Source organism: Bos grunniens, chromosome 22 (assembly GCF_055505025.1).
Source record: "Bos grunniens cultivar Pamir isolate PY7600 chromosome 22, Bosgru_T2T1.0, whole genome shotgun sequence".
In the NCBI taxonomy this organism is placed as follows: domain Eukaryota; kingdom Metazoa; phylum Chordata; class Mammalia; order Artiodactyla; family Bovidae; genus Bos; species Bos grunniens.
The window spans coordinates 2,023,662-2,048,676 of NC_141186.1; the positions used below are offsets into that span (position 1 = coordinate 2,023,662).

Sequence of the window (25,015 nt, forward strand, 5' to 3'; positions counted from 1 at the left end):
AAAATAGTCAAAACTCACTCCTTCATTTCCCCTGTTTTTGGTGAGATATACTTTGCAGCCAGCATCAAGAGGGGTGCTATAGCAGTTGGGCAGCCTGAAAAGCAGGGAAGGGGAGAAGGAAAACGGGATGTACAGTGTTTTGGAGAAATCAACTCCCCTAGAGCTCTGCAGGGTCAGACACTGAGCATTCAATAGAAGAACGTATCCTTTCTATATTGATGTGTTTTGCAGGTTAGCACCAGGCATGAGAGCAGAGGAATGAAAAGGCTGTGGATGCCCCTGAACCAGGTATGAGAGAAACAACTGGAAGAAAGATGAAACACGTGAAAGAACAAAGGAAAATAGATGTATCGTCATAAGATGTTCAATGGATCCTTTGGAAACATGATTTCTCTGTCATTAATGGACGTGCATTCTTTGAAAACACTACCTGTTGCTTGCTTGATTGAACGTTCAAAAGGCACAGAAGTCTTTTAAGATCTGAATAGTCCCTAGGAGAAAGAATAACACAGTGTCAACCGACAGAAGACTCTGGGTGAACCAGTTGTGCTACCCACTAGTAACATGGACCCCTGCCACTTGGAGGCCTGCTTTTATAGACTGAAACATATACAAACCAAACATCTCTTTAGTGAGTGAAGTCGCTCAGTCGTGTCCGACTTTTTGCGACACCATGGACTGTAGCCTACCAGGCTCCTCCGACTATGGGATTCTCCAGGCAAGAATACTGGAGAGGGTTAAAAAGGGCAAACATTTCAATGGAGACTCTACCCCAGAGTAGGAGTTGTCAAGGATCTACACTGTGGTTGCTGGTCACTGCTTGAGTTAATAATAAGCAAAAACTCAGTATGGTGTTACCTGATGGCGACTCCTTGCTGTTTTTTATCAGTTGATTTTTCAGTGGCCTTCACTTTTTTGTCTTGATCAGGCATTGTAAACCATCAATGCCCCAGAATTAACATCGCATTCCTTTCAAAGTAAACTGGAAGGAAAAACTTTAGTTGGCTTGTGTGCTCCAAAATATTCTCAATTAATGCAAATACACTTAAAACATTTATTTAAATATGCACAAACTAACATTTACTTCTAATACAATAATAAAAATGCTAATATGAGTAACATTTACTATTTATCATTCAAAGGCCTCTGGATACATTTAGGGCATAGTTTATAATTATAGTAGTGAAAAGTGAAAGTGAGTTGCTCAGTCGTGTCCAACTCTTTGCGACCCCATGGACTGTAGCCTACCAGGCTCCTCTCTCCATGGGATTTTCCAGACAAGCGTCCTGGAGTGGGTTGCCATTTCCTTCTCCAGAGGATCTTCCTGACCAAGGGATCGAACCGGGGTCTCCCACATTGTAGGCAGATAATTTATTGTCTGAGCCACAAGGGAAGTCAATTATAGTAGTACCTGAGCCTATATTTTCTGAGTCATTCTTGATTTCAAATATTCTGACTCATTACCCCCAACAAGTACTTTTCTGCTTGCCAGGAAAAGTGTCCATATTTGGGGTTTCCAAAATATTTATAAGCAAATACCTGAAGTCCCACCGACACTTTTATGCCATCTTACTTGTCTTTCTCGGTAAGTTTCCTTAACAGCACACTGCTAGTTTAGGGAGCTCCTCTCTCATTGTGGGTCAGTTCAGTTCAGTCGCTCAGTCATGTCCGACTCTTTGCAACCCCATGAATCACAGCACGCCAAGCCTCCCTGTCCATCACCAACTCCCGGAGTTCACTCAAACTCACGTCCATCGAGTCGGTGATGCCATCCAGCCATCTCATCCTGTGTTGTCCCCTTTTCCTCCTGCCCCCAATCCCTCCCAGCATCAGAGTCTTTTCCAATGAGTCAACTCTTCGCATCAGGTGGCCAAAGTACCGGAGAAGGGAATGGCAAACCACTTTAGTATTCTTGCCTTGAGAACCCATTGTGGGTCATGTCCCTAAAAATTCCAGAGAAAGCTCCACCAAATGCATTGCACTTGCCAATGCATTACAGTGTCAAGGGCAACACACAAAATATCCTTGGATTTCCAGAATGCCTAAAACTTTCAGGCTAAATCCCCACGTGGGACAACTACAGCCATAATCTCCTCTGCCAGAACTGGGTCAGCCTTGTACAGTCCCTGAACTCACTTAAGCATCCTGTTTAAAACAAGACAATGGGCTCACAATCAAAATAGTCATTCATGCTAACCCTGGGGTCAACCAAACTAAATTACAATTTCAGCTCTCCCCAAGATGGAAACTTAAACCAGCCACTCAGGAATCTCCTGATTAGCACTAGTTAGGTAAGCAGCCTGATAAAACCCTCCATCCTCTTTGGGAAAAGTAACATTGCAATAACCAATCTGCTTTTTGACTAGTATAACTTCATTCCTATCTTCTTCTGCCCATAAAAAGTCTTTCATTTTGTACAGTTCCTTAGAGCTACTTTCTATCTGCTAGACAGAATGCTGCCCAGTTCATTAATTGATGAATAAAGCCAATAAGATCTTTAAAATGTACTCAATTAAGTTTTGTTTTTAACAATTCAGACAGTGGGGCATCCAGCCTGGGAATACAAGACAGTAAGCACCTCACTCTTCTGAATTAAGCCTTGTCATCATTATGGTCACCCTTCCTAGGATCTGATCAGGTGGTGGCTCAGATGTTAAAGCGTCTGCCTACAATGTGGGTGACCCAGATTCAATCCCTGGGTCAGGAAGATTCCTGGAGAAGGAAATGGCAACCCACTTCTGTATTCTTGCCTGGAAAATCCCATGGACGGAGGAGCCTGGTAGGCTACAGTCCATGGAGTCTCAAAGAGTCGGACACAACTGAGCGACTTCAGTTTCCTAGGATAAGCTTTACTACTACTTTCCACCACTACTCAAAAGGTTAGTATGAGTTCAACAATGGAGAATAATTTATTTAATAAAACCCTTCATTAATCAATTTCTGATTAAGTTGTTTTTGTTTCCAGAATAGAAACCAAAAAAAAGTTGAAGATACCCATACTTTCAATTACATGGAACATACAAAATTAAACATACAATTGGTTTAGTTCTTGATTGAATGTAAAATTTTCCAGTTGTGCTTCAATGCTAGTGCTTGACTTCAGAGTGTTTTTCAGGCATGAAAAAGTATGCATTGTTGTCCTATAATTCCATGCCTTAATGTATTATAGAATTAATGGTCAATCCAAGTATTTCAGAAGTGCTGCCAAGTCGCTTCAGTCGTGTCCGACTCTGTGTGACCCCATAGACAGCAGCCCACCAGGCTCCCCCTTCCCTGGGATTCTCCAGGCAAGAACACTGGAGTGGGTTGCCATTTCCTTCTCCAATGCATGAAAGTGAAAAGTGAAAGTGAAGTCGCTCAGTTGTGTCTGACTCTAGCGACCCCATGGACTGCAGCCCACCAGGCTCCTCCGTCCATGGAATTTTCCAGGCAAAAGTACTGGAGTGGGGTTTCAGAAGTACTTAGAGGCAAAAGGAATGGGTGTTTTACTGCAACAGAATCGAGCAAAATTTAATTTTGTAAAATGAACAAAGACAGTATAACTAAGGATTTAAAATTATTTTCCCAGTATAGTTGCATATTTGTAACAAATAGTTCAGCTGGAATTGAGCTGAAGACCAAGGTTCTCAGCACAGATGCACATCAAGCAAAGTACAATAACAGTATTTTAGGACTGTGCCCAGGACCTAAAACCATGGATTTATTCTTTCAACAAATATTTATTGAATGTGTACTATGTTCAATCTCAGATTGAAAAGTACTAAAGATAAAAGAGTCTACTCAGATATAGACTTCTACTACAAACAATGAAAAACCCACTTAGGAACTTTAAAATATGTTTTGTGAGATATTCAGACAAAGATTTGTTTTGAGTGAGTGAGTGAAGTCTCTCAGTCGTGTCCAACTCTTTGCGACCCCATGGACTGTAACCCACCAGGTTCCTCCGTCCATGGGATTCTCCAGGCAAGAATACTGGAGTGGGTTGCCATTTCCTTCTCCAGGGGATCTTCCTGACCCACGGATCGAACCCAGGTCTCCCGCATTGCAGGCAGACACTTTAACCTCTGAGCCACCAGGGAAGCCCAAGATTTGTTTTAGCATCTGTTTAAAAGAAAGAAAGGAGAAAGGGAGTAATAAAGGGAGGGGTAGGGAGGGAAAAAGGAAGAATGAATGATCTGTACATAATTTTTCAACAGCAAAAGATCCAAGTGCTTTTCATATATAAATATTAAAATGCCCCCAAAGTTCTAAAATAAATGGAAATCCAGTCAAAATAAATATAATCTAACTTCACCTTTCCTTCAAGAACAGAGGGAAAGTTCCATACAGATACACTGGCCTGTTGGCTTCCAATTCTGCTCAAACCATAGCTCCAGCCTGTTTTAGAAACAGGATGTCAAAGTAACAGTGATTAGCACGTGAAAATGTGTGGAAAAGCTCTTGGGCTTCTGAAGGTAGAGGATCACATCTGCCACAGTCTTACTGCTAAATGCCTTGTCTTATTCTGTGGTTTAATCTCTGTGATTTTATTGACTGGTGGGTGAACACGAAATAATCCTCTAATAGTTTTATCAGTTTAAGATTAGCTTCTACTCTGTGAACTGGAAGAATGAAAATAGATAACTCTCTAGAAATGTTTCTCTTAATTAAACAGTAAACAAATTCACCAGAATCAGAAGAAACAGGCAATTGCCTTTAGGACAAAAAAGAAAATCCTTTGCACTTGGTGGCTGTTAAAATGGAAACTATTCTGAAAAAAAAAAATTCAAGAAGTTGGAAATACTATATTTAATTTAATCCCATATTTAATTAACAAAAATGATTACACTATACCAAACACTATTTAGATAGCATCACAGACTCAGTGGACATGGATTTGAGCAAAGTGTGGGAGACAGTGAAGAACAGGGCATCCTGGTGTGGTATAGTCCACCGCGTCGCATTAACCTGGACACGACTTGGTGACTAAACAACAACAAGAGGGCTATAATTCAAAACTGATGGGTGAGGGAAAGGGCGGTTCACATCTTAAGTCATTTTCTAGAAGCAAACAACTTTCTGAATTAGTGTTTCTCAGAGCTGAGGTGAGGGCAAGAGTCCTGCAGGCAGAGTTTGCCTCAGAGCCAGCATGTAAACCTGAGGGAAGGGTGGTTGGTCCTGAGGGAGATCCTAGCCTTCAGGGTAAGGGAGCAGGGCCCTAGGGGGCATTCCTGGGGCAGACCCCTCCCACATACCCTCTGCTGTAGCTCCTCTCTGAAGTACCTAGATAATAGCATTTGATGCACATTTCCTGAGTTGCTTTACAGATACAGATACATAATAAAGAAGAAATTAACTAGCTGATGATCATAAGCACCTACTGGCACCTGAAGATTGATGATGTTAATGCCCTGTAACCTCACCATCAACCAACCACGACTGTGTAGGAGCTGATCTCACACTCCGAGACCCACCAACTCCCGAACCTGGCCTTTCTACACACTGCTGTATTTAAAATGGATAATCAACAGGGACCTACTGTATAGCACATGGAACTCTGTGGAGTGTTATGTGGCAGCCTGGATGGGAGGGGAATTTGGAGGAGAATGGATACATGTATATGTATAATGGAGTCTTTTGATGTTCACCTGAAATTATCACAATATTGCTTGTTAATTGGCTATATCCTGATACAAAATACAAAGTTTAAAAATAAAATAAAAATGCTTTGCTAAAAGGCATCAGGAAGTTCAGGTTTTTTGAGTATTAACTGTCTGGACTCCTTGCTGGGCCCCTGCACCGTCCTTCACCATAGCTTGTTGTTTAGTTGCTCAGTCATGTCCGACTCTTTGCGACCCCAGAGACTGCAGCATGCCAAGCTTCCCTGTCCTTCACTGTCTCTCAGAGTTTGCTCAAACTCAAGTCCACTGGGTCGGTGATGTCATCCAACTATCTCATCCTCTGTCATCCCCTTCTCCTCCTGCCTTCAGTTTTTCCCAGCATCAGGGTCTCCTTCAATGAGTGGGCTTCTCACATCAGGTGGCCAAAGTATTGGAGCTTCAGCATCAGTCCTTCCAATGAGTATTCAGGATTGATTTCCTTTAGGATTGACTGGCTTGATCTCCTTACTTCCAAGGGACCCTCAAGAGTCTTCCTGAACACCACAGTTTGAAAGCATCAATTCTTCAGCACTCAGCCTTCTTTATGATCCACTTCTCACATCCATACATGACTACTAGAAAAACCATCAAAGTGATGTCTCTGCTTTCTAATACACTGTCTAGGTTTGTCATAGCTTTTCTTTCAAGGAGTAAGCATCTTTTAATTTCATGGCTGAAGTCATCATCTGTGGTAATTTTGGAGCCCAAGAAAATAAAGTCTGTCCCTGTTTCCATTGTCTCCCCATCTATTTGCCATGAAGTGATGGGACAGAATGCCATGATCTTAGTTTTTTGAGTTTTAAGTTTTAATGTTGAGTTTTAAGCCAGGTTTTTCATTCACTGCAGCTAGATGTCAGTAGACTAGCTTTACTGTGCGTGGGCTAGTGGACCTGAGTTTGGTTCTGTGACACAGGCACTGCTGACTGGGGCAAAGAGACTCCAGTAGCTTAAACAAAATTATCCCAAAAAAGAGACCCAAAGCTGGCTGCTAGAAGCAAAACTCTGAAGCCAATACCTGGGCACAAACCATCCTTGGAGATGGGGCCTCTGTGGACGTCCACATCCCCCACGGATCAGTGTGGTTGATGGGGATTCAAGGGCCAGGCTGCAGGTGCACATGGAGCAGAGGCAGGGGCCGTAGCTGCCAACTGCCAAGCTAACCTCTCTCCTGCTCAGACTGACTTCTCTGAGTCCTTCCAGGTCTCCCTTCTCCTCCGCCCACGGGCTGCTTTGGGTCATTCGGCCTCAACTCATAAGTCCCCTCCTTGCTGAGGCCTCCCCAGCACCCATTTGCCCCACACTCTCACCACTCCACCCTGTTCCAGCCCCTCATGGGGCTCATCGACATCAGAACTCTAGCCAGTCACTGGTTTCCGTGCCCCGTGTGGGCAGGGACCACGTCCGCTTTATCCCCACACACCAAACGGCAGAGTAAGCACAGTGTGTGAAATCAAAAAGTATTTGTGCCACAATCTGTAACAAGTGGCTCAGGCATTTTTACCAAAGTTCACGAATTACTTGCTTTTTGTGCGTGGTATGCTCATTTGCTCAGTCATGTCCGACTCTTTGCAACCCCATGGACTGTAGCCTGCCATGCTCTTCTGTCCATGGGGTTTTCCAGACAAGAATATTGGAGTGGGTTGCCATTTCCTCCTCCAGGGGATCTTCCCAACCCAGGGACTGAACCCAAATCTCCTGCATTGCCAGCGGGTTCTTTACCACCACGCCACCTGGGAAGCATTTGCTTCTTAACAATTGTTAATTTTGGAACTAGAGCCCCCCGTGACTCCCAAACCCTGAGTCTGGTGCTCCTCCTCCGAGCCCAGCACAAAACCCCACATCGCAGACCTGGGCCAAAAGCACGCAGTACTGGGCCTCCCACATTCTCCAGACACATTGCAGGTGACAGTAAATGTTTATTAAACAAAAAAATTAACGAATGGATGAATAAATAAAAGTTATTTTAAAAACCAATGTAATTATCCCTTTAGTTCAAAACTCTTTCATAAAACTTCCTTTTAAACCAAATGGATTGATAAGTATTTGCAATGTTATGATACTATTGAACACACTCAGGAATGACCTAACTCAGTATTTCCCAACCTTTTTGGCACCAGGCTCCAATTTTGTGGAAGACAATTTTTCCATGGACTGGGGTGGGAGGATGGTTTCAGGATGATTCAAGTATATTACATTTATTATGAACTTTATTTCCATTATTATTAGATTGTGATATATAATGAAATAATTAAACAACTTAATACAATACAGAATCAGATTATCTGGCATTAGATTCTCATAAGGAGCACACAACCCAGATCCCTCACATGCACAGTTCACATTGGGGTTCAAGCTCCCATGAGGATCTAATGCAACTGCTGACCTGACAGGACACAGAGCTCAGCAATGTGAGCAATGGGGAGTGGTTGTAAATACAGATGAAGCTTCCACTTGCTTGTCTGCAGCTCACCTCCTGCTGTGCAGCTCAGTTCCTAATAGGCCATAGACTGGTACCCCTGATCTAACTTATTCAACCTTTAGGAAGAAAATTAGAGTCCTCAAATTGTGGTGTTGGAGAAGACTCTTGAGAGTCCCTTGGACACCAAGGAGATCAAACCAGTCAATCCCAAAGGAAATCAACCCTGAATATTCATTGGAAGAACTGATGTTGAAGCTGAAGCTCCAATACTTTGGCCACCTGATGCAAGAGCTGACTGATTGGAAAAGACTCTGATGCTGGCAAAGATTAATGGTAGGAGGAGAAGGGGACGACAGAGGATGAGATGGTTAGATATTATCACCGACTCAGTGGACATGAGTTTGAGCAAACTCCGGGAAATAGTGAAAGACAAGGAAGCCCGGCGTGCTGCAGTTCATGGGGTTGCAAAGAGTTGGACACAACTTAGGGACTGAACAACAACAACAAAATAAGAGAATATTCATGAGCAGTGTTTCTCAAATTATTTATAAAGTTTTTTTTTTTTTAAATTTCCAATATATTATGGACCAACACTTGTAACTGAGCAGTATCTTATTCGGCAAAATAAGTCCATCACTGATTATGTGCTTGGACAGCATGGTAATGTCAAATTGCCATAAGTATTTCTCAATGCTTGCTCCCAATTTTGTACTTCTCAATCGTCGACTTACTAGTCTGAAAGACCACCTGACTAGCACTGTTCTAGGTAACTGAGGTCTCTCCTTTCAAATAACAATATTGTTTTCACAGTGATGCTAGGTGACTCTCTGAAAACCATTGCCCTCCATGCGGTGCCTGAAAGGACTAACTCAGTCACTGTCAATTCTAGGACAACCAGGGGAGGACGACAGTGGCTGGGTGTGGGCTCTTTACTGAGACCCCAAAATCCTATTTCTCTGCGTTCTCTGTACAGTTTCATTTTTTTTAAGTTTCCTGTGCTAAAAATAAAAATAGAAAACCACTCATTTTCTGACATTTATTTTATACATGAGGCCAGAGATTATAACACTTGCTACACAAATACATGTATTCATATGGGGACTTTCATTTGATTTTAAATGGAAAAGATGAAATTTAGTATTTTTTTCTTAAAAGGGGGAATGGGTTATAGAAGTGAAAGATTATATATAAAATACAAGTGCATATTGGGCTTCCCAGGTGGCACTGGTGGTAATGAATCCACCTGCCAATGCAGGAAACATAAGAGATGTGGGTTCTATCCCAGGGTCAGAAAGATCCCCTGGAGAAGAAAATGGCAACCCACTCCAGTATTCTTGCCTGGAGAATCCCATGGACAGAGGAGCCTGACGGGCTACAGTCCATTGGGTTGCAAAGAGTCGGACACAACCCAAGGAACTTAGTACAAGTGCATATTACTTTAAGAACAGAAACATTCATATCTTTACTCTGAACCTATCAGCCATGGAACCCAAATATTATCTCAGATCAGAGAGACAAAGCATTCCATACTTTATAGGATAGTCAAATGGTCTGGGGTTTTCAGCCCTAGTCAATTATGGGCATAATCACAGTTCTGACTCATTTTTGAATTTTAAACCCATTTTTAAAAAGAAACTCTCAAAAGTAATTCCTATCTCCTGTTGTCATCTAAAATTTGGGTTAATACTAAAAGAAAGATGTCAGAGACACACACCTCACTTAGTACTTGCAGGGCAAACACATATGACAGAGAAATACCCATGCCACAGTAAAATTGATTGTAATTAATGTAAATTGTGCAAATGTAAGCCCACTAATTGAACAACATGGTGAGTATCTGTGCCATGATTTTCAGGTTCTCTGCCCAGAAATTCTTTGTCATTCCCCAGTTGCTTTAACTGCTCGAGAGATCCTTACATGGCCTCTTTTGATTCATTTCGGGAAATATCTTCAAATCCCACAAATAGAAGTTTTTCCTTCTAATCACTTAGGTTGCATCTTTGTAAACTATTCCATTTTACTTACTGCCTTTTATGCTTGTGTTTAGTCACTTGGTCATATCCACCTCTTTTGTGACTCCATGAACTGTAGCCCGCCAGGCTCCTCTGTCCATGGGGATTCTCCAGGCAAGAATACTGGAGTGGATTGCCATGCCCTCTTCCAGGGGATCATTCCAACCCAGGGATTGAACCCAGGTCTCCCGCTTGCAGGCAGATTCTTTACCATCTGAGCCACCAGGGAAACCCAAGAATACTGGAGTGGATAGCCTATCCCTTCTCCAGGGGAACTTCCCAACCCAAGAATTGAACCAGGATCACCTGCATTGTAGGCAGCTTCCTTATCAGCTGAGTTACCTGGGAAGCCCTTTTGAAAGAAAGTGAAAGTCATTCAGTCATGTCTGACTCTTTGCAACCCCATGGACTATACATATACAGTCCATGGAATTCTCTAGGCCAGAATACTAGAGTAGGTAGCCTATCCCTTCTCCAGCAGATCTCCCCAACCCAGGAATTGAACTGGGATCTCCTGCATTGGAGACAGATCTTTACCAGCTGAGCTATCAGGAAAGAGTTTTTAAAAAAACAAACAAACAAAAAAAACAGTACTTAGAACATAACAGCAGTAAGAGTTTGGCGTAACTAATAATAAACTAAGAGTTTATTATTTTTGAGAAATATAGTGAACCCCTATAACAAAAGGAAGTTAGAACTACTTGTGCCAACAACAGGAAGTCTTTCCTTCTTTCCTTGACAGAATGACGGCTAACCTCCATGTTAGATGTCAAGATGCAGTCTGTCTGTGCTCAGGGAGGTATTAAAAACAGAGAACTTTCAGTCCCACAAACAGCTGGAAATGCAAAGTGAAAAATCATTGCTCCAGGTCCTTTACTTATACACATTTTCTTAAAGTCCCTTTAAAATTTTGAGAAAAAAAAGTGGTTAAAATGTGTATGTGTGTTAGTCGCTCACTCGGGTCCAACTCTCTGCGAACTCATGTTCTGTAGCCCACCAGGCTCCTCTGTCTGTGGGATTCTCCAGGCAGGAATACTGGAGTGGGTTACCATTCCCTTCTCCATAAAATAAGATAGGATTCAAAAAAAGATATAATTCACATAGACCAACCAGAAATAAGGAAAATGTGTTCAAATGTACTGGTTAAATGATATTTTCTCAATCTTGACAACTGTATCACGGTGCCACAGGCTGCTAACGTTAGGGGAGGCTGAGTGGAGGGTACATGGGAACTCACTGTACGATTTTTGCAGCTTTTATGCAATTCTCAAGTTATTTCAAAATAAACATTAAAAATACATTGGGAGACTTCCCTCGTGGTCCAGTGGTTAGTACTCCATGCTTCCACTGTGTCCCTGGTCGGGGAACTAAGATCCCGACCACAAGCCACATGGCACAGTCAAGAAAAACCAGTGTATTGGCCACTTGAGCAGTTTATTTTAGTAAAGTGTTCTGAGAATAGACAAAGCATTTCTTTTTACAAAGAATAATTATACTTAACGTCACAGATATAGGAGCTTGGTCTTTAGAAAAGTATAAATCCTCCACAGAAAGCATCAGATTATGTTGGACAAACCACTGGAAAATAAAACACACCCAGAAATTTTAAGTGATCAAAAAGCAAAAGAACTGTTAAGAAATAGGACTTGTTCATACTTACTGTAGCTCACAAAGGGAGTCTCTAAACTATGGGCTTGATTCTTGTATCATATTGTTATGGTTCCTCAGTGGGAAATATGGGTGGAGTTAGCAGAATAGACAGTTATCACAAGAAAGGCCCTCCTGGAACATGTAGTATCAGGGGTATGTCACCTTCCAGGCTCACTGCTACTGCTGCTGCTAAGTCGCTTCAGTCGTGTCCGACTCTGCGTGACCCCATAGACGGCAGCCCACCAGGCTCCCCTGTCCCTGGGATTCTCCAGGCAAGAACTCTGGAGTGGGTTGCCATTTCCTTCTCCAATGCATGAAAGTGAAAAGTGAAAGTGAAGTCGCTCAGTCATGTCTGACTCTTAGCAACCCCATGGACTGCAGCCCACCAGGCTCCTCCATCCATGGGATTTTCCAGGCAAGTGTACTGGAGTGGGGTGCCATTGCCTTCTCAGGAACACCTTTAAATGAATGACACCCACAGAGTAGATGACCAAGCAGCAGAGTTTCAGCGAGGCCTGAGATGGTACATCCTCCTTAAAGGGTTTCAAAAGCACATTAAAAATGAAGCATAATAGGGGCTTGTCCAGTGGCTAAGACTCCATGTTTCCAATGCAGGGGGCCCAGATTCGATCCGTGGTCAGGGGACTAGATTCCACATACCATAACTAAGGATTCATATGCTGCAACTAAGACCCAGAGCAGCCAACTAAATAAAATAAATATATTATTTAAATAAAGCAAAACAAGATACCAGTATAGGACAAGCAAAACAGACCGATAGGTCCCCTGGTGCCGATCAGGATTCAGTGCCTTTAATGAACACAGGAAGAAACAGAGGCTCAGAGAGGGAAATGTGTCGAGGCCATAAGGCACTTTGAGGAAGAGAAACAGAACAAAGTCCAGCTCCCCTTCAGGGTCTGAATATTAAAGGCAGCTCAGAGGGAGACGGAAAAGGAGAATTTGTTGACACTGGCCCTTAGATGAGAGCAAAGGTTGACATATGACAAGCGATGCTTGCATAACTTCACCTCCTGGACTTTGGTGTGCTTACAAATATGCACCCACTCATCCAGGTTCACTCATGAGAACTAGGTAGGTGGTGAGTCTTAACCATCACACGGAGCCAAAGGTGCAGTTATAACAGAACTGCCACTGGCAGAAGCGGCGACGGTGAAGGGCAAGTATCGTCAGGGCCTTGCTCCCGGGTCAGCAGACTTGACACCTTCCCTAGCACAGTTTGTTCTTTAAACAACCTTCTGCTTTCTGTTTAAACAAGTGCCTGGGGGATAAAAGAGCCAAAAGTAAGAAGAGCATCCTGACTGCCTCCCACTCATTCCTCCGAATGTTTACTGAGCAACTGCTAGAGGTTAGAAGGCTCAGCAGTAAAGAATCTGCCAGTTCAGGAGACGCGGGTTCCATCCCTGTGTCGGGAAGATCCCCTGGAGGAGGGCACGGCAACCCACTCCAGTGTTCTTGCCTGGAGAATCCCATGGACAGAGGAGCCTGGCGGGCTACAGTCCACGGGGTCGCAAAAGAATTGGGCACGACCGAGCGACTAAACAACATCATAGGTTAGACGTGCCTGTAAGTGTCTGCTTTCATCATCTTCTGGTGAATCTAACCCAAGGTGGGCTGAGAGTGCTGTTTCACATATACATCGCCATGAGTAAATTAGCTGGCTAGTGAGAAGCTGCTGTACAGCACAGGGAGCTCAGCTTGCTGCTCTGTGATGACCTAGAGGGGTGGGATGGGGGGAATGGGAGGTCCCAGAGGGGGGCATATATGTATACACACAGCTGATTCACTTTACTGTACAGCAGAAACTAACACAACATTGTAAAGCAATTATATCCCAATTTTAAAAAAGTTAACAGGAATATATGGCAACAGACATCATTATCGTTTTCCTGTTTTCAAGCTTTATTTCCCATTTTATTAGTAAGCCTTTTGTGACAAAGGATGATGCCCACAGATAGGGTAGAGCCCCTATGGGCCCCCTCAACTGCCCCTGCGTGGCGTTTGTGCCTGTGCTCAGGCCCGTGTGGCTGCTCACACAGGTCTACTTGTGACACAGTGCAGAAGATGCCTCTGAGAGGGAAAGTGAACCTGAAACCCATGTACTAAGTAGGGACACTGTAAAGGGAAAAAGGCCCAGATGGTTTGAAGAAAGAATTTCTATTAACCAGTCGATAAAAACAACTAAAGTAGCACATCAAACTTCTCTTTATTCACTGACCTCCATACACAGTAAGATTACATTCAATTCTGATACTGTGTGACAGAGAAAGGTGACAATGATATTCATTCATTCCTTCTGGAAACAATTTTTGATCTCTTCTTATATGGCAGACACTGACGCTACTGTATTGAATAAGACATGGTAAAAAAAAAAAATGCCTTCCCCCACAAAGTCAGCCTTCATGGAAATAAATCACGATAATAAGAGAGTGTGCATTCAGCCCAACCAACCAGATCCTCAAAGAATAAAGAGAATACCAGATGAACACATCGATGTTCATAACAAACAGCAGCACTGAATTACTTTCTGAGCCACAAAATAAAATTGCTTCGTCTAATCATATTTCTTTATTAAGTGCATATTTAATTTATTGTGCTCTGTGCACAAGACACTACTGGAGGCTTCAGAAGCATCTGTCCACAACTCAGCTGTGCAGGCAATCAGAAACGTGGAGGTTAAGCAACACGAAACTGCTGATATTGGGGCCTTAAAAAAAAGAACAATTTCTTATAGGTCAGCCTAATGCATGGAAGTAAATAGGAACCCTAGAAAGGTCAAAAAGCAGAGAAAATTAGTTCCTCAAGGAGGTTATAAATTGAATGAGTTTAAGGGAAAGAAAGCCCAGTGGGGGCTGATGAAAGAGTTCTGGAAAGGTGTGTGTGATGGATCAGGAGCACGGGGTGGTAGGTGGAGTAGGGTTGGAGGAAACAGAGCAGATGAGCTGGGCTGGAGAGCTGATGCTGACCTCCTGGGCTATAGCTAACATTTGAAACAGAAGAGTCTCAAATAGTCTCAAATCAAGAGCAGCGCTTGGGCATGAACCTTGGGAAAATGACACTTCCTCTTCCTCAGGCCCTCACTCATTAGATCTCTATTTTTCTACTCAGTGTGGTTCCTGTCTGTCTGCATCTCTGCATCCTCACCACTTATACCCTCATCTGCATCACCACCCCCTGCAGGAACCCCCTGGTTCCTGAACTGCAGGAACCACTTCCTAAATGGACTCCCAACCTCCAGTTTCTCTCTCTTCCCAACAACAAAGCTGTTCTCTGCATAGCATCGAAAGCATTTTTTTTTTTCGGTACAAAACTGACCAATTGAGCCTTCATGGGCTTCCCATTTCTCTCAGCATAAAAACAAAACATAAGGAGGTCCATGAGTGTCCTGTGAGATGAAGCCTCAGCTCCCAACAGCTCCACTCAGACCTGGGCCCAGACCCGTTTTTCCTGGACTGAAGGGCCAGATTAGTGCTGAAAGGCCTGGAAGTCTCATTCATCTCAAGGGAATTTTCTCTGATCTCCATGCCTTGAAGCTCTTAATAAGGGGCAGATTCCAGCAATAATTCAATAAAGATGCATATCTGGCTCCTTTCGTTTACTATACACTAGTCAGGGATGCGAGTGACAGAGAGTTTGCTCATCCGCAGCATCCAGCTCAGCACTGCTGGTTTATAACAAAATGCAAGTGCTCAATAAATGATTGCTGAATGAATGAATGCACAAACAAACCCCAAGTGAAAGTGACCGGGAAGCTCCAGGTATAACTGGAGGATCACTGTTTATAGATGGAGAATAAAGATCATGAAAAAACTCTCACAAAGGACATGTCTGCCCTAGCTGACCAGCATCTAGTCACAGAATGTTGGTTTTACCAAAGTCTCTTTAAAAACACATGGAAGCCACAAAATAAGTAAGATATCTGTGTTAAATATGGGCTGCCTCAAATATACACGAATGGGACGATAACACTTCCTACAGGAAAGATGAGTATTGACGTTGATGTCAAGTGTAGCCCATGCACACGCATACACATGTCGTACGCATGCCGTGGTCTCCACTGATGCATGCTAACAGGCTTGGGCGGTGAAGTCCTCCAGCTGCCTGACTGGGATGCAGCAGCGGTGGAGGAGACCTGGTGTCTACTTGCCCACCGAGTGACCTCAGACAGTCCCTGGGCCTCTCTGATGATTAGTTCCCTCATTTACAAGAAAACAGAAACAATAATGTCCCCATTATAAGATGGTAGTCAGGATGCAATAAACTAAACTCTTTTAAAGTTGTGCAGGGCACCTCCCTGGTGGTCCAGAGATTAGCACTTCCACTGCTCTCGGTGCAAGTTCCATATGTGGTTTGGGAACTAAGATTCCCGCGTGCTGCACGGTAGGGCCCAAAACAAAACAAAAGAAGCTGTCGGTAGCTAGCTCAGGTGTTATTATGACAGTTTTTCTAAATACTATTATTGGTAATATTACTGCTACATCAGCTTGAAGAGATTGTCATGCTTATTTGAAGTCATTTACCTGTATTCACTGACTTTGGTTCACAAATGACAAACACTGACATAAAATGAAAAAAAAAAAAAAAAACCCACTGTTTTTAATGCCACAAATAGTCTTCATTTTAATTTGTTACCTCTGATGTTAGTTTGGATTTACTATTACAGGCACTTTGCTGTATTCATTTAATCCTTACACAACCCTGGGATGAGGCTGGGTTGTATCTCCAGCTCACAGATGATGGAACTGACTGAGTTTCGGTAACTTGGCCAAGATCTCATATCTGGCAACAGTAACAACAATAAAAGCAAATGTTTATGCGGGCTTGCCCTGTGCCAGGACCATTCTGCTTCTATCAGATCAGATCAGTCGCTCAGTCGTGTCTGACTCTTTGCGACCCCATGAATCGCAGCACGCCAGGCCTCCCTGTCCATCACCAACTCCCGGAGTTCACTCAGACTCACGTCCATCTAGTCAGTGATGCCATCCAGCCATCTCATCCTCTGTCGTCCCCTTCTCCTCTTGCCCCCAATCCCTCCCAACATCAGAGTCTTTTCCAATGAGTCAACTCTTCGCATGAGGTGGCCAAAGTACTGGAGTTTCAGCTTTAGCATCATTTCTTCCAAAGAACACCCAGGGCTGACCTCCTTCAGAATGGACTGGTTGGACCTCTTTGCAGTCCAAGGGACTCTCAAGAGTCTTCTCCAACACCACAGTTCAAAAGCATCAATTCTTCGGCGCTCAGCCTTCTTCACAGTCCAACTGCTTTGCTTCTATACATTAACCAATATTAATATAAATCTAACAAAGCTATAAGGCAACTACCTGTACTGTCCCCATTTCACAGATGAAAGAACTGAGGCCCACAGAAGTTAAGTAATTTCTCGGAGTCACAGAGCTGTAAGTCCCTGGTGGATGAGCAGGAATTTAAGGCCAGGCAGGACCCTCCTTATTAACTGAATTCTATACTAACTCTTCCTTTTGGTTGCCTTTATCCTGCTATTTGCCCAAGTGAACTTTCTAGGTAAATGTTTATCAACTTAATAATAAAATATTACTTCAGACATTTTTCTCAAATCAATTAACAATTCCCTGTCATTTATGCAAAATACACTAAATATTGTGTGACTTTTCCCTGATGGCCCAGGATCAACGTCAAGGCTGCTGTGCGTTATCCAGTCTGCCTCTTGTCTTTATTTCAATTTTTGTATAAGGGTTTTTTAGTCTCTCTTCTAGATATGTGCCATTTGATGGTCATTTTGTTGTTTTGATTCTCTTGAGGGTTATAAAGCTAGATTTCTTGTCAACTATGCTGCTGCTGCTACTGCTGCTGCTGCTGCTAAGTCGCTTCAGTTGTGTCCGACTCTGTGTGACCCCAGAGACAGCAGCCCATCAGGCTCCCCCGTCCCTAGGATTCTCCAGGCAAGAACACTGGAATGGGTTGCCATTTCCTTCTCCAAAGCATGCAAGTGAAAAGTGAAAATGAAGTCGCTCAGTCGTGTCCGACTCTTAGCGACCCCATGGACTGCAGCCTACCAGGCTCCTCCATCCATGGGATTTTCCAGACAAGAGTACTGGAGTGGGGTGCCATTGCCTTCTCCATTGTCAACTATAAGTACTCCTAATACAAGACTGAATAAGCTCTGAATTGAGCTGACCTCATGGGTGTGAGAGCATGACCTTTATGATGACTGTTGCAGATTTCAGCTGAGATGAAGGGAACTCTGACCTCTAGATATGGATGAGCATCATTTTACCAAATGAGAAACCATCTATTTTACTCAGTGCTCATTTTCATGATTTTTTTTTTAATCACACATGTCAGGCGGATATATGAGTATATGTAGAGTTCACTTTCCTGTGGAAGACCAGGTCTCAAAAATGTAAGAGTCATTTCCAAATCTAAGCCATACAACCTGTTCCCATGGTGACACTTTCTATCCCCCACATCCTGCTTTATTTTCATCTCTTATTTCTCTCTCCCAAGCAAAGCATAATAGAAACAGCTAACACAGGGCCCCCAAACCCCAGGCCATGGGCCAGTACCTGTTGCTGCCTGTTAGGAACCAGGCTGCACAGCAGGAGGTGAGCAACAGGAGAGCTAGCCAAGCTTCACCTGTATTGCAGCCGCTACATATCACTCCCTTACTACCTGAGCTCCGCCTCTGCTCAGATCAGCAGTGACATCATAAATCCTGAAACCATCGCCCGCTCCTCCCTCATTGCTGCCCAGTCTGTGGAAAAATTGTCTTTCATGAAACTAGTCCCTGGTGCCAAAAAGGTTGGGGACTGCTGAGCCAACATGTACATGGAACTTCCTACATACCCACCATCGGTTCAGTTCAGTTCAGTCACTCAGTCACGTCCGACTCTTTGCAACCCCATGAACCGCAGCATGCCAGGCCTCCCTGTCTATCACCAACTCCCGGAGTTTACTCAAACTCATGTCCATTGAGTCAGTGATGCCATCCAGCCATCTCATCTTTTGTCGTCCCCTTCTCCTCCTGCCTTCAATCTTGCCTAGCATCAGGGTCTTTTCCAATGAGTCAGCTCTTTGCATGAGGTGGCCAAAGTATTGGAAGTTTCAGCTTCAACATCAGTCCTTTCAGTGAACACCCAGGACTGATTTCCTTTAGGATGGACTGGTTGGATCTCCTTGCAGTCCAAGGGATGCTCAAGAGTCTTCTCCAACACCACAGTTCAAAAGCATCAATTCTTCGGCACTCAGCTTTCTTTATAGTCCAACTCTCACGTTCATACATGACCACTGGAAAAAACCATAGCCTTGACTAGATCAACCTTTGTTGGCAAAGTAATGTCTCTGCTTTTTACTATGCTGTCTAGGTTGGTCATAACTTTCCTTCCAAGGAGTAAGCATCTTTTAATTTCACTGCTGCAATCGCCATCTGCAGTGATTTTGGAGCCCCCTCAAATAAAGTCAGCCACTGTTTCCACTGTTTCCCCATCTATTTGCCATGAAGTGATGGGACTGGATGCCATGATACCCACCACAGTTCTAAGAAATTTGTCTCTACTGATTCATGTAAGGCTCACAACAACTTCATTTTACATGCAGGGAAATTGAGGTGCCAAGATTAAGTAATGCAGCAGAGGCCCTGTGTACAGCAGTGGCGGAGCTGGAATTTGAACCCAGGCATCTGGGGTGAGACTCTGAGTTCTACGGATTCTGGGCTACCACCCTTGGGAAACTGGGCTCTGAAAGCACAGGGTCTTGGTTTCACTCCCTGCTGGACACCCAGAAAACATTTATCTCCTCTCCACCTCTTCAAGGGCTCCATGCAGTCTACTCTGACTGTCCTCAAAGTCTGTTTGGCTCAGACAGGCAGGGTGACATTCTAGGCCTTTCTTTCACCTACTTGGGACTTTGCTGGTTACACTTTCTTTTGCCCCATCCTTATCTGGCAGAGCACCCTGGATTCATCAAATGCATACAAAGCTCTCACTTGAGTCCTTTACCTGTATCAGAGCTGTTGCTGTACACAGAAGTTTGTGATCAAGTAGTACAGTATAGTGTGTGCACTTCTCAGGTGGCATAGTGGTAAAGAATCCGCCTGCCAATGCAGCAGACATGAGAGATGTACATTCGATTCCTGGGTCAGGAAGACCCCCAGGAGGAGGGCATGGCTACCCACTCCACTACACTTGCTTGGAGAATCCCATGGACACAGGAGCCTGGCAGGTACAGTTCATGGGGTAGCAAAGGGTCAGACCCTACTGAAATGACTAGCACTCATGCATGCATCCAAGCAGTATGGTGTGACTAGGTTATAGGATGATGTCCTAGAATTGCGCTTGACTGAAATAACTGATTTTTACCTTTTGTGAACTGACCATGGAAATTTCACAATTCCGAACTTCAGTGTTTCTTGTTCTACTTTTAAAAGACTTTATTCTTTAGGACAGTTTTAGGTTTACCACAAATTTGACAGGGAGGTATAGAGATTTCCCATGTACCCCCCTACACACTAGCATAGCCTCCCTCATGATCAATACTACTTGCAGATGGCACGTTATTCCCAAGGATGAACCTACATTAACACATCATTATTATCCAGAGTCCATAGGTTACTTTAGAGTTCACCACCTATGTACAACAGACCATTGGTTATCAGGGGTTAGTAGGCCGTGGAGGAGGAATAAACAGGTAGAGCACAGAAGATTTTTAGGGTAGATTTTTACATACTCTGTATGACATCATAATGGTGGATACATGCATTATGTCCAAACACATAGCATAGCCTCCCTCATGATCAATACTACTTGCAGATGGCACAGAACAAGAAACACTAAAGTTTGGAATTGTGAAATTTCCATGGATACTTTGTATCCTATGTACAACACCTATGGTGAACTCTGTGTTTGGACATAATGCATGTATCCACCATTATGATGTCATACAGAGTATGTAAAAATCCACCCTAAAAATCTTCTGTGCTCTACCTGCTTATTCCTCCTCCACCGCCTGCTAACCCCTGATAACCAATGATCTTTTCACTGTCCCCATAGTTTTGCCTTTTCCAGAATGTCATATAGTTGGAATCATACAGTATATAGCCTTTTCAGATTGGCTTCTTACTCTTCTTAGTAATATGCATTTAAGGTTCCTCCATGTCTTTCCATGGCTTAATAGTCATTTCTTTTTATTTTTGCCTGTACTGGGTCTTCATTGCTATGCGAGAGCCTTCTCTAGCTGTGGCGAGTGGGGGCTACCCTCCAGTTGTGGGGTGCAGGCTTCTCGTTGTGGTAACTTCTCCTGTTCCTGAGCATGGGCTCTAGGCTCCCAGGCTTCAGTAGTTATGGTGTGTGGGCTTAGTTGCTCCGAGGCATGTGGGATTGTCTCCCACCAAGGACTGAACCCATGTCCCCTGCACAGGCAAGCACACTCTTAACCACCAGACCATGGAAGTCCCTGAATTTCTTTTTAGCTATGAATAGTATTCCATTGTCTGGATGCACCACAGTATATTTATCCATTCCCTCTCTGAAGGACATCTTGGTTGTTTGCAGATATTTGGTAATTGTGACTAAAGCAGCTATAAACATCCTTGTGAATGTTTCTAATTTTTTAAAAAATTTAGTTGGAGGATAATTGCTTTACAGTTGTGTTGATTTCTGCCATACAACAACGTGAATCAGCCATAAGTATACGTGTCCCCTCCTTCTTGAACCTCCCTCACTCCCACTCCCCATTCCATCCCACCCCTCTAGGTTGTCACAGAGTAGCAGGTTGAGTTCCCTATATCAAGTCATTTAGTCTTTAAAATAACTCTATGAGGTGAGTGTTATTATTATCCCATTGCACAGATAAAGAAGCCACAGACAAGGGGCCACAAAGCCAAACGGTTGGAGCCAGGATTCAAAGCCATATACTTGGGTTTGAATATATCTGATTCAAAGCCCATCTCTTGCAAACTACGCTGTACTGATAAGTCGCTTCAGTCGTGTCCGACTCTGTGCGACCCCATGGACTGCAGCCTACCAGGCTTCTCCATCCATGGGATTCTCCAGGCAAGAACACTGGAGTGGGTTGCCATTTCCTTCTCCAAAACTACACTGTACTGTCTCTGTTTTCCATGTTAAACTTATGCCATATAACAGCAGCTACCATTAATATGATTATAGCATGAAATATAGATTGAGAATTGAAGTAGTTTTCACCACCAAGGATCTTGAAATCAAAGTAAAACCTGTAAATTCAGCATTCATCTTTCATAGGTAAAAGCTTTACTGGATGCCATGAAAAACAGTAACTTCTCCTTTTAGAGAATCATCCATTTAACCAGCATTCATCGAGCCCCTGCTACACGCAGGGTACTCTGACAGATATGACAAATGGTGAGTAGGACAGACCTTGCCTCGGCCCTCAGAGTGTGTGTCTAGAGGAGGAAGCAGACACATGACACGCAGTGATTGGGGAGTGAGGGCAGGGTTGCGGAATGTCCAGAAGTGGAGCCCACTGCAGGCAGTGTGAGCAGCAGGTGAATCGGCACACACCGGAAAGAGGGCAGCTGTTCTAGGAGCAAAGGCAGACCTGCTGAGGGAAGGCCTAACCAGGAAGTCTGGATGGGATGACAGGCAGTCTCGGCAGGAAGTGAAATGCCCTTGTATGTTTTTAAAGAAACATCAGTCTACCAATAGATGGAAAAATGGATAGGGACAGTCGGGAAAGGTGGACCCTTGTTGAATTTAACCAAAATACTGGTGGAAATGATAATGCAAGAAGGGCGACAGTGAGGTGGGAACTGATTTGACAGCTATGAAGAAGGCACCGCCTTGATAACTGGTGGAAATGAAGCAGAGGCAGTAAATGTCAATTGTCTAGATGTGGTTTTGGTGTCTTGGTGCCTCGGATAAGGAATCCAAGGGCGAGACACTCCGTGGGAACAGGGAAGATGATGTTTAAGCCTGCACACGTGTGGAGCTAACTCGCACTTGGGTTCTGGGGTCTGGCGCGAGCGGAGCAGCCTAGGCTGAAGGTGGAGGTTTTCAAGGAATCAGTAGACGTGTGTTGCCTGGAGGCATGGAACTGGACAGGCTCACCCACGTGGAGCAGAGAAGCAGAGGGAATGTCAGAACAGCACCATATAACGGGAAGGCAGAGAAGCGACGCCCAGAAACGGTTTTATGAAGGAGTCTCCAGAGGTTTAGGAGCAAACTGGGAGAGACACACTCAGGCTTCCTGTAAACAGAGTAAGTACTTTAGGGACCTGAAAGGACCATCACGCATCGTCGATGACACTTACCGAGCATCCTTCCGCCCAATACCACCCGTCTGCTAAGAGACTGGCTCACAGTGACTCCCGCAAGCCCGAGAGCCCGCACCCTCTGCCCTGCCTCCTGCCTAGGAGCGCTCACTGCGAGGCCGCAGGCTGCTCCGCAAGCACCCGCGGGCATCTCTCTGGAGACCCTGCTGAAACCGCGAGCCGGCGGAGGGAGGCTTTCTACGACTCACTCACCGCCCGAGGGAGGGCCCCTCCTTCAGGCCGAGGCGCATCTCATCGTTTCTGCTGCGGTCACGCTGCTCTGGTTCGGGGCCTGTCCTCCTAGGCCCCACCTCGCGCGCTGTCCCCTCAGTCTCAGGGGTATCGCTGCCCGTAGCGCCGTTGGTGCTCCAGTCAAATGCTCCTTCCGGCCACCAACTTTCGCGGCCTCAGCCAATGTCGACGCCTCTTGTTCCGCCCGTCGGGCGTCTCAGCCAGTCACTTGCGGCCGTTCTGGGGCCGTGGAGACGGGGACGCCGGCCTCAGGTTGCCGTAGCAGCGGAGAACGCGCAGGGCCACGCGGCGCCACGCGAGCGGGGAGGTGGGGCTTGAGGGGCGCGGCGCCGCCTCCCACAGACTCTAGCTGCCCTCCGGGCTCCTGTGGACTCGGGTACCAACCTTCGGCGTTTGAGATAAAATGGGTGGGAAAGAGCAGCTTCACTTTGGGGTGCTTAATTTCAAGAACTGGTATGGACTAAAAATCCACTACCTTTCAAAGCAGATTTACTGTGAAAAGTTTCAGGTCAGTGCAACCTGCTGAGGAGCCTCTGTGTGACGTGGAGACACGTTGAACGATTCTGGCCCACAGCAGGAGATGGGGACATGGCTGTGAGCCGCGTGGACACCTGTCACCAGCTCGTTTGTGGGGTTGAGCAAGGAGCTTAATCTTTCGTGAGAGCCTGAATCTTTTTATTGAGAAATGTTTGAATTTTATGACAGCTTAAAAAAAACCTCTTAACATCACATGGACTCGATGGACATGAGTTTAACTCCAGGAGCTGGTGACAGGGAAGCCTGGCGTGCTGTAGTGCATAGGGTCGCATAGAGTCGGACACGACTGAGCGACTGAACTGAACTGAACTGCAGTTCCTTCCTAAGGATGCATATCCTTGCATAGATAATGAACATGAATAATGAAGAAACAGTAATGAAGGAGCTGTGTTCAAACTGCTGAACTAAAACCAGGGTGGAATATAGCCCCATTTCAGAAAAACTTCGAATGGACTTGCCCACGAAAAGGGTCAGGAAAATTAGGCAAATGCATTAGAAGTCACTTTTGTGAGGCTGTGGTGTTGGAGAAGACTCTTGAGAGTCCCTTGGACTGCAAGGAGATCCAACCAGTCCATTCTAAAGGAGATCGGCCCTAGGTGTTCTTTGGAAGGAATGATGCTAAAGCTGAAACTCCAGCACTTTGGCCACCTCATGCGAAGAGTTGACTCATTGGAAAAGACTCTGATGCTGGGAGGGATTGGGGGCAGGAGGAAAGGGGACAACAGAGGATGAGATGGCTGGATGGCATCACCGACTCGATGGACATGAGTTTGGGGGAACTCCAGGAGTTGGCGATGGACAGGGAGGCCTGGCGTGCTGCAATTCACGGGGTCGCAGAGTCAGACACGACTGAGCGACTGAACAGAACTGAACTGAGGAACAAAAACTGCAAGAAAAAAAAAAACCAGGAAATAAAATTTTATTAGTGGAACCAAGCTTCAGAAAACAAATTAAAGATACACAGAAGAGAAATAGACATCCCCGTAAAAGGGTGTTGAGAGGCAGACACAGTGAAAAAAGGCATTCAAGAGTATGGTGTCCCACACAATGTAGTATTATAGGCAGGACGTATGCATGGAAAGAGAGATTCAGAGATCTTGGTTTACATTAAAACTATTCTTGTATACTACCAATGGTGTCTTAATAAAGATGCAAAATCAGGGGAAAAGAGAAAAAAAGGGAAAAAAAAGCAAAGAAAAAATGGTGGTCTGATTTCCTAAACCTAATC

At 44.4% G+C, this 25,015-nt stretch overlaps 1 protein-coding gene across 9 annotated transcripts in view; it reads right to left on the reverse strand.

Annotated features, from left to right (window-relative positions):
* Nucleotides 1-23,815, reverse strand: part of NEK10 (NIMA related kinase 10) — a 267,626-nt gene extending 243,811 nt beyond the window's left edge. For 6 of the 9 annotated variants that reach the window (XR_015150824.1, XM_086365568.1, XM_086365564.1 and 3 more), the window contains exons 1-3: nt 23,212-23,815; nt 859-982; nt 431-491 (exon numbers count right to left, since the gene is read on the reverse strand). Coding sequence is in view for 5 of the 9 variants with exons in the window: in XM_086365568.1 (XP_086221694.1) it covers nt 431-491; nt 859-932 (135 nt within the window). In the remaining 4 variants the exon portion in view is untranslated. The remainder of the gene's footprint in view (nt 1-430; nt 492-858; nt 983-23,211) is intronic. The other 3 variants (XM_086365569.1, XM_086365567.1, XM_086365571.1) reach the window with 2 other exon arrangements.
* Between the last annotated feature and the right edge of the window lie 1,200 nt (nt 23,816-25,015).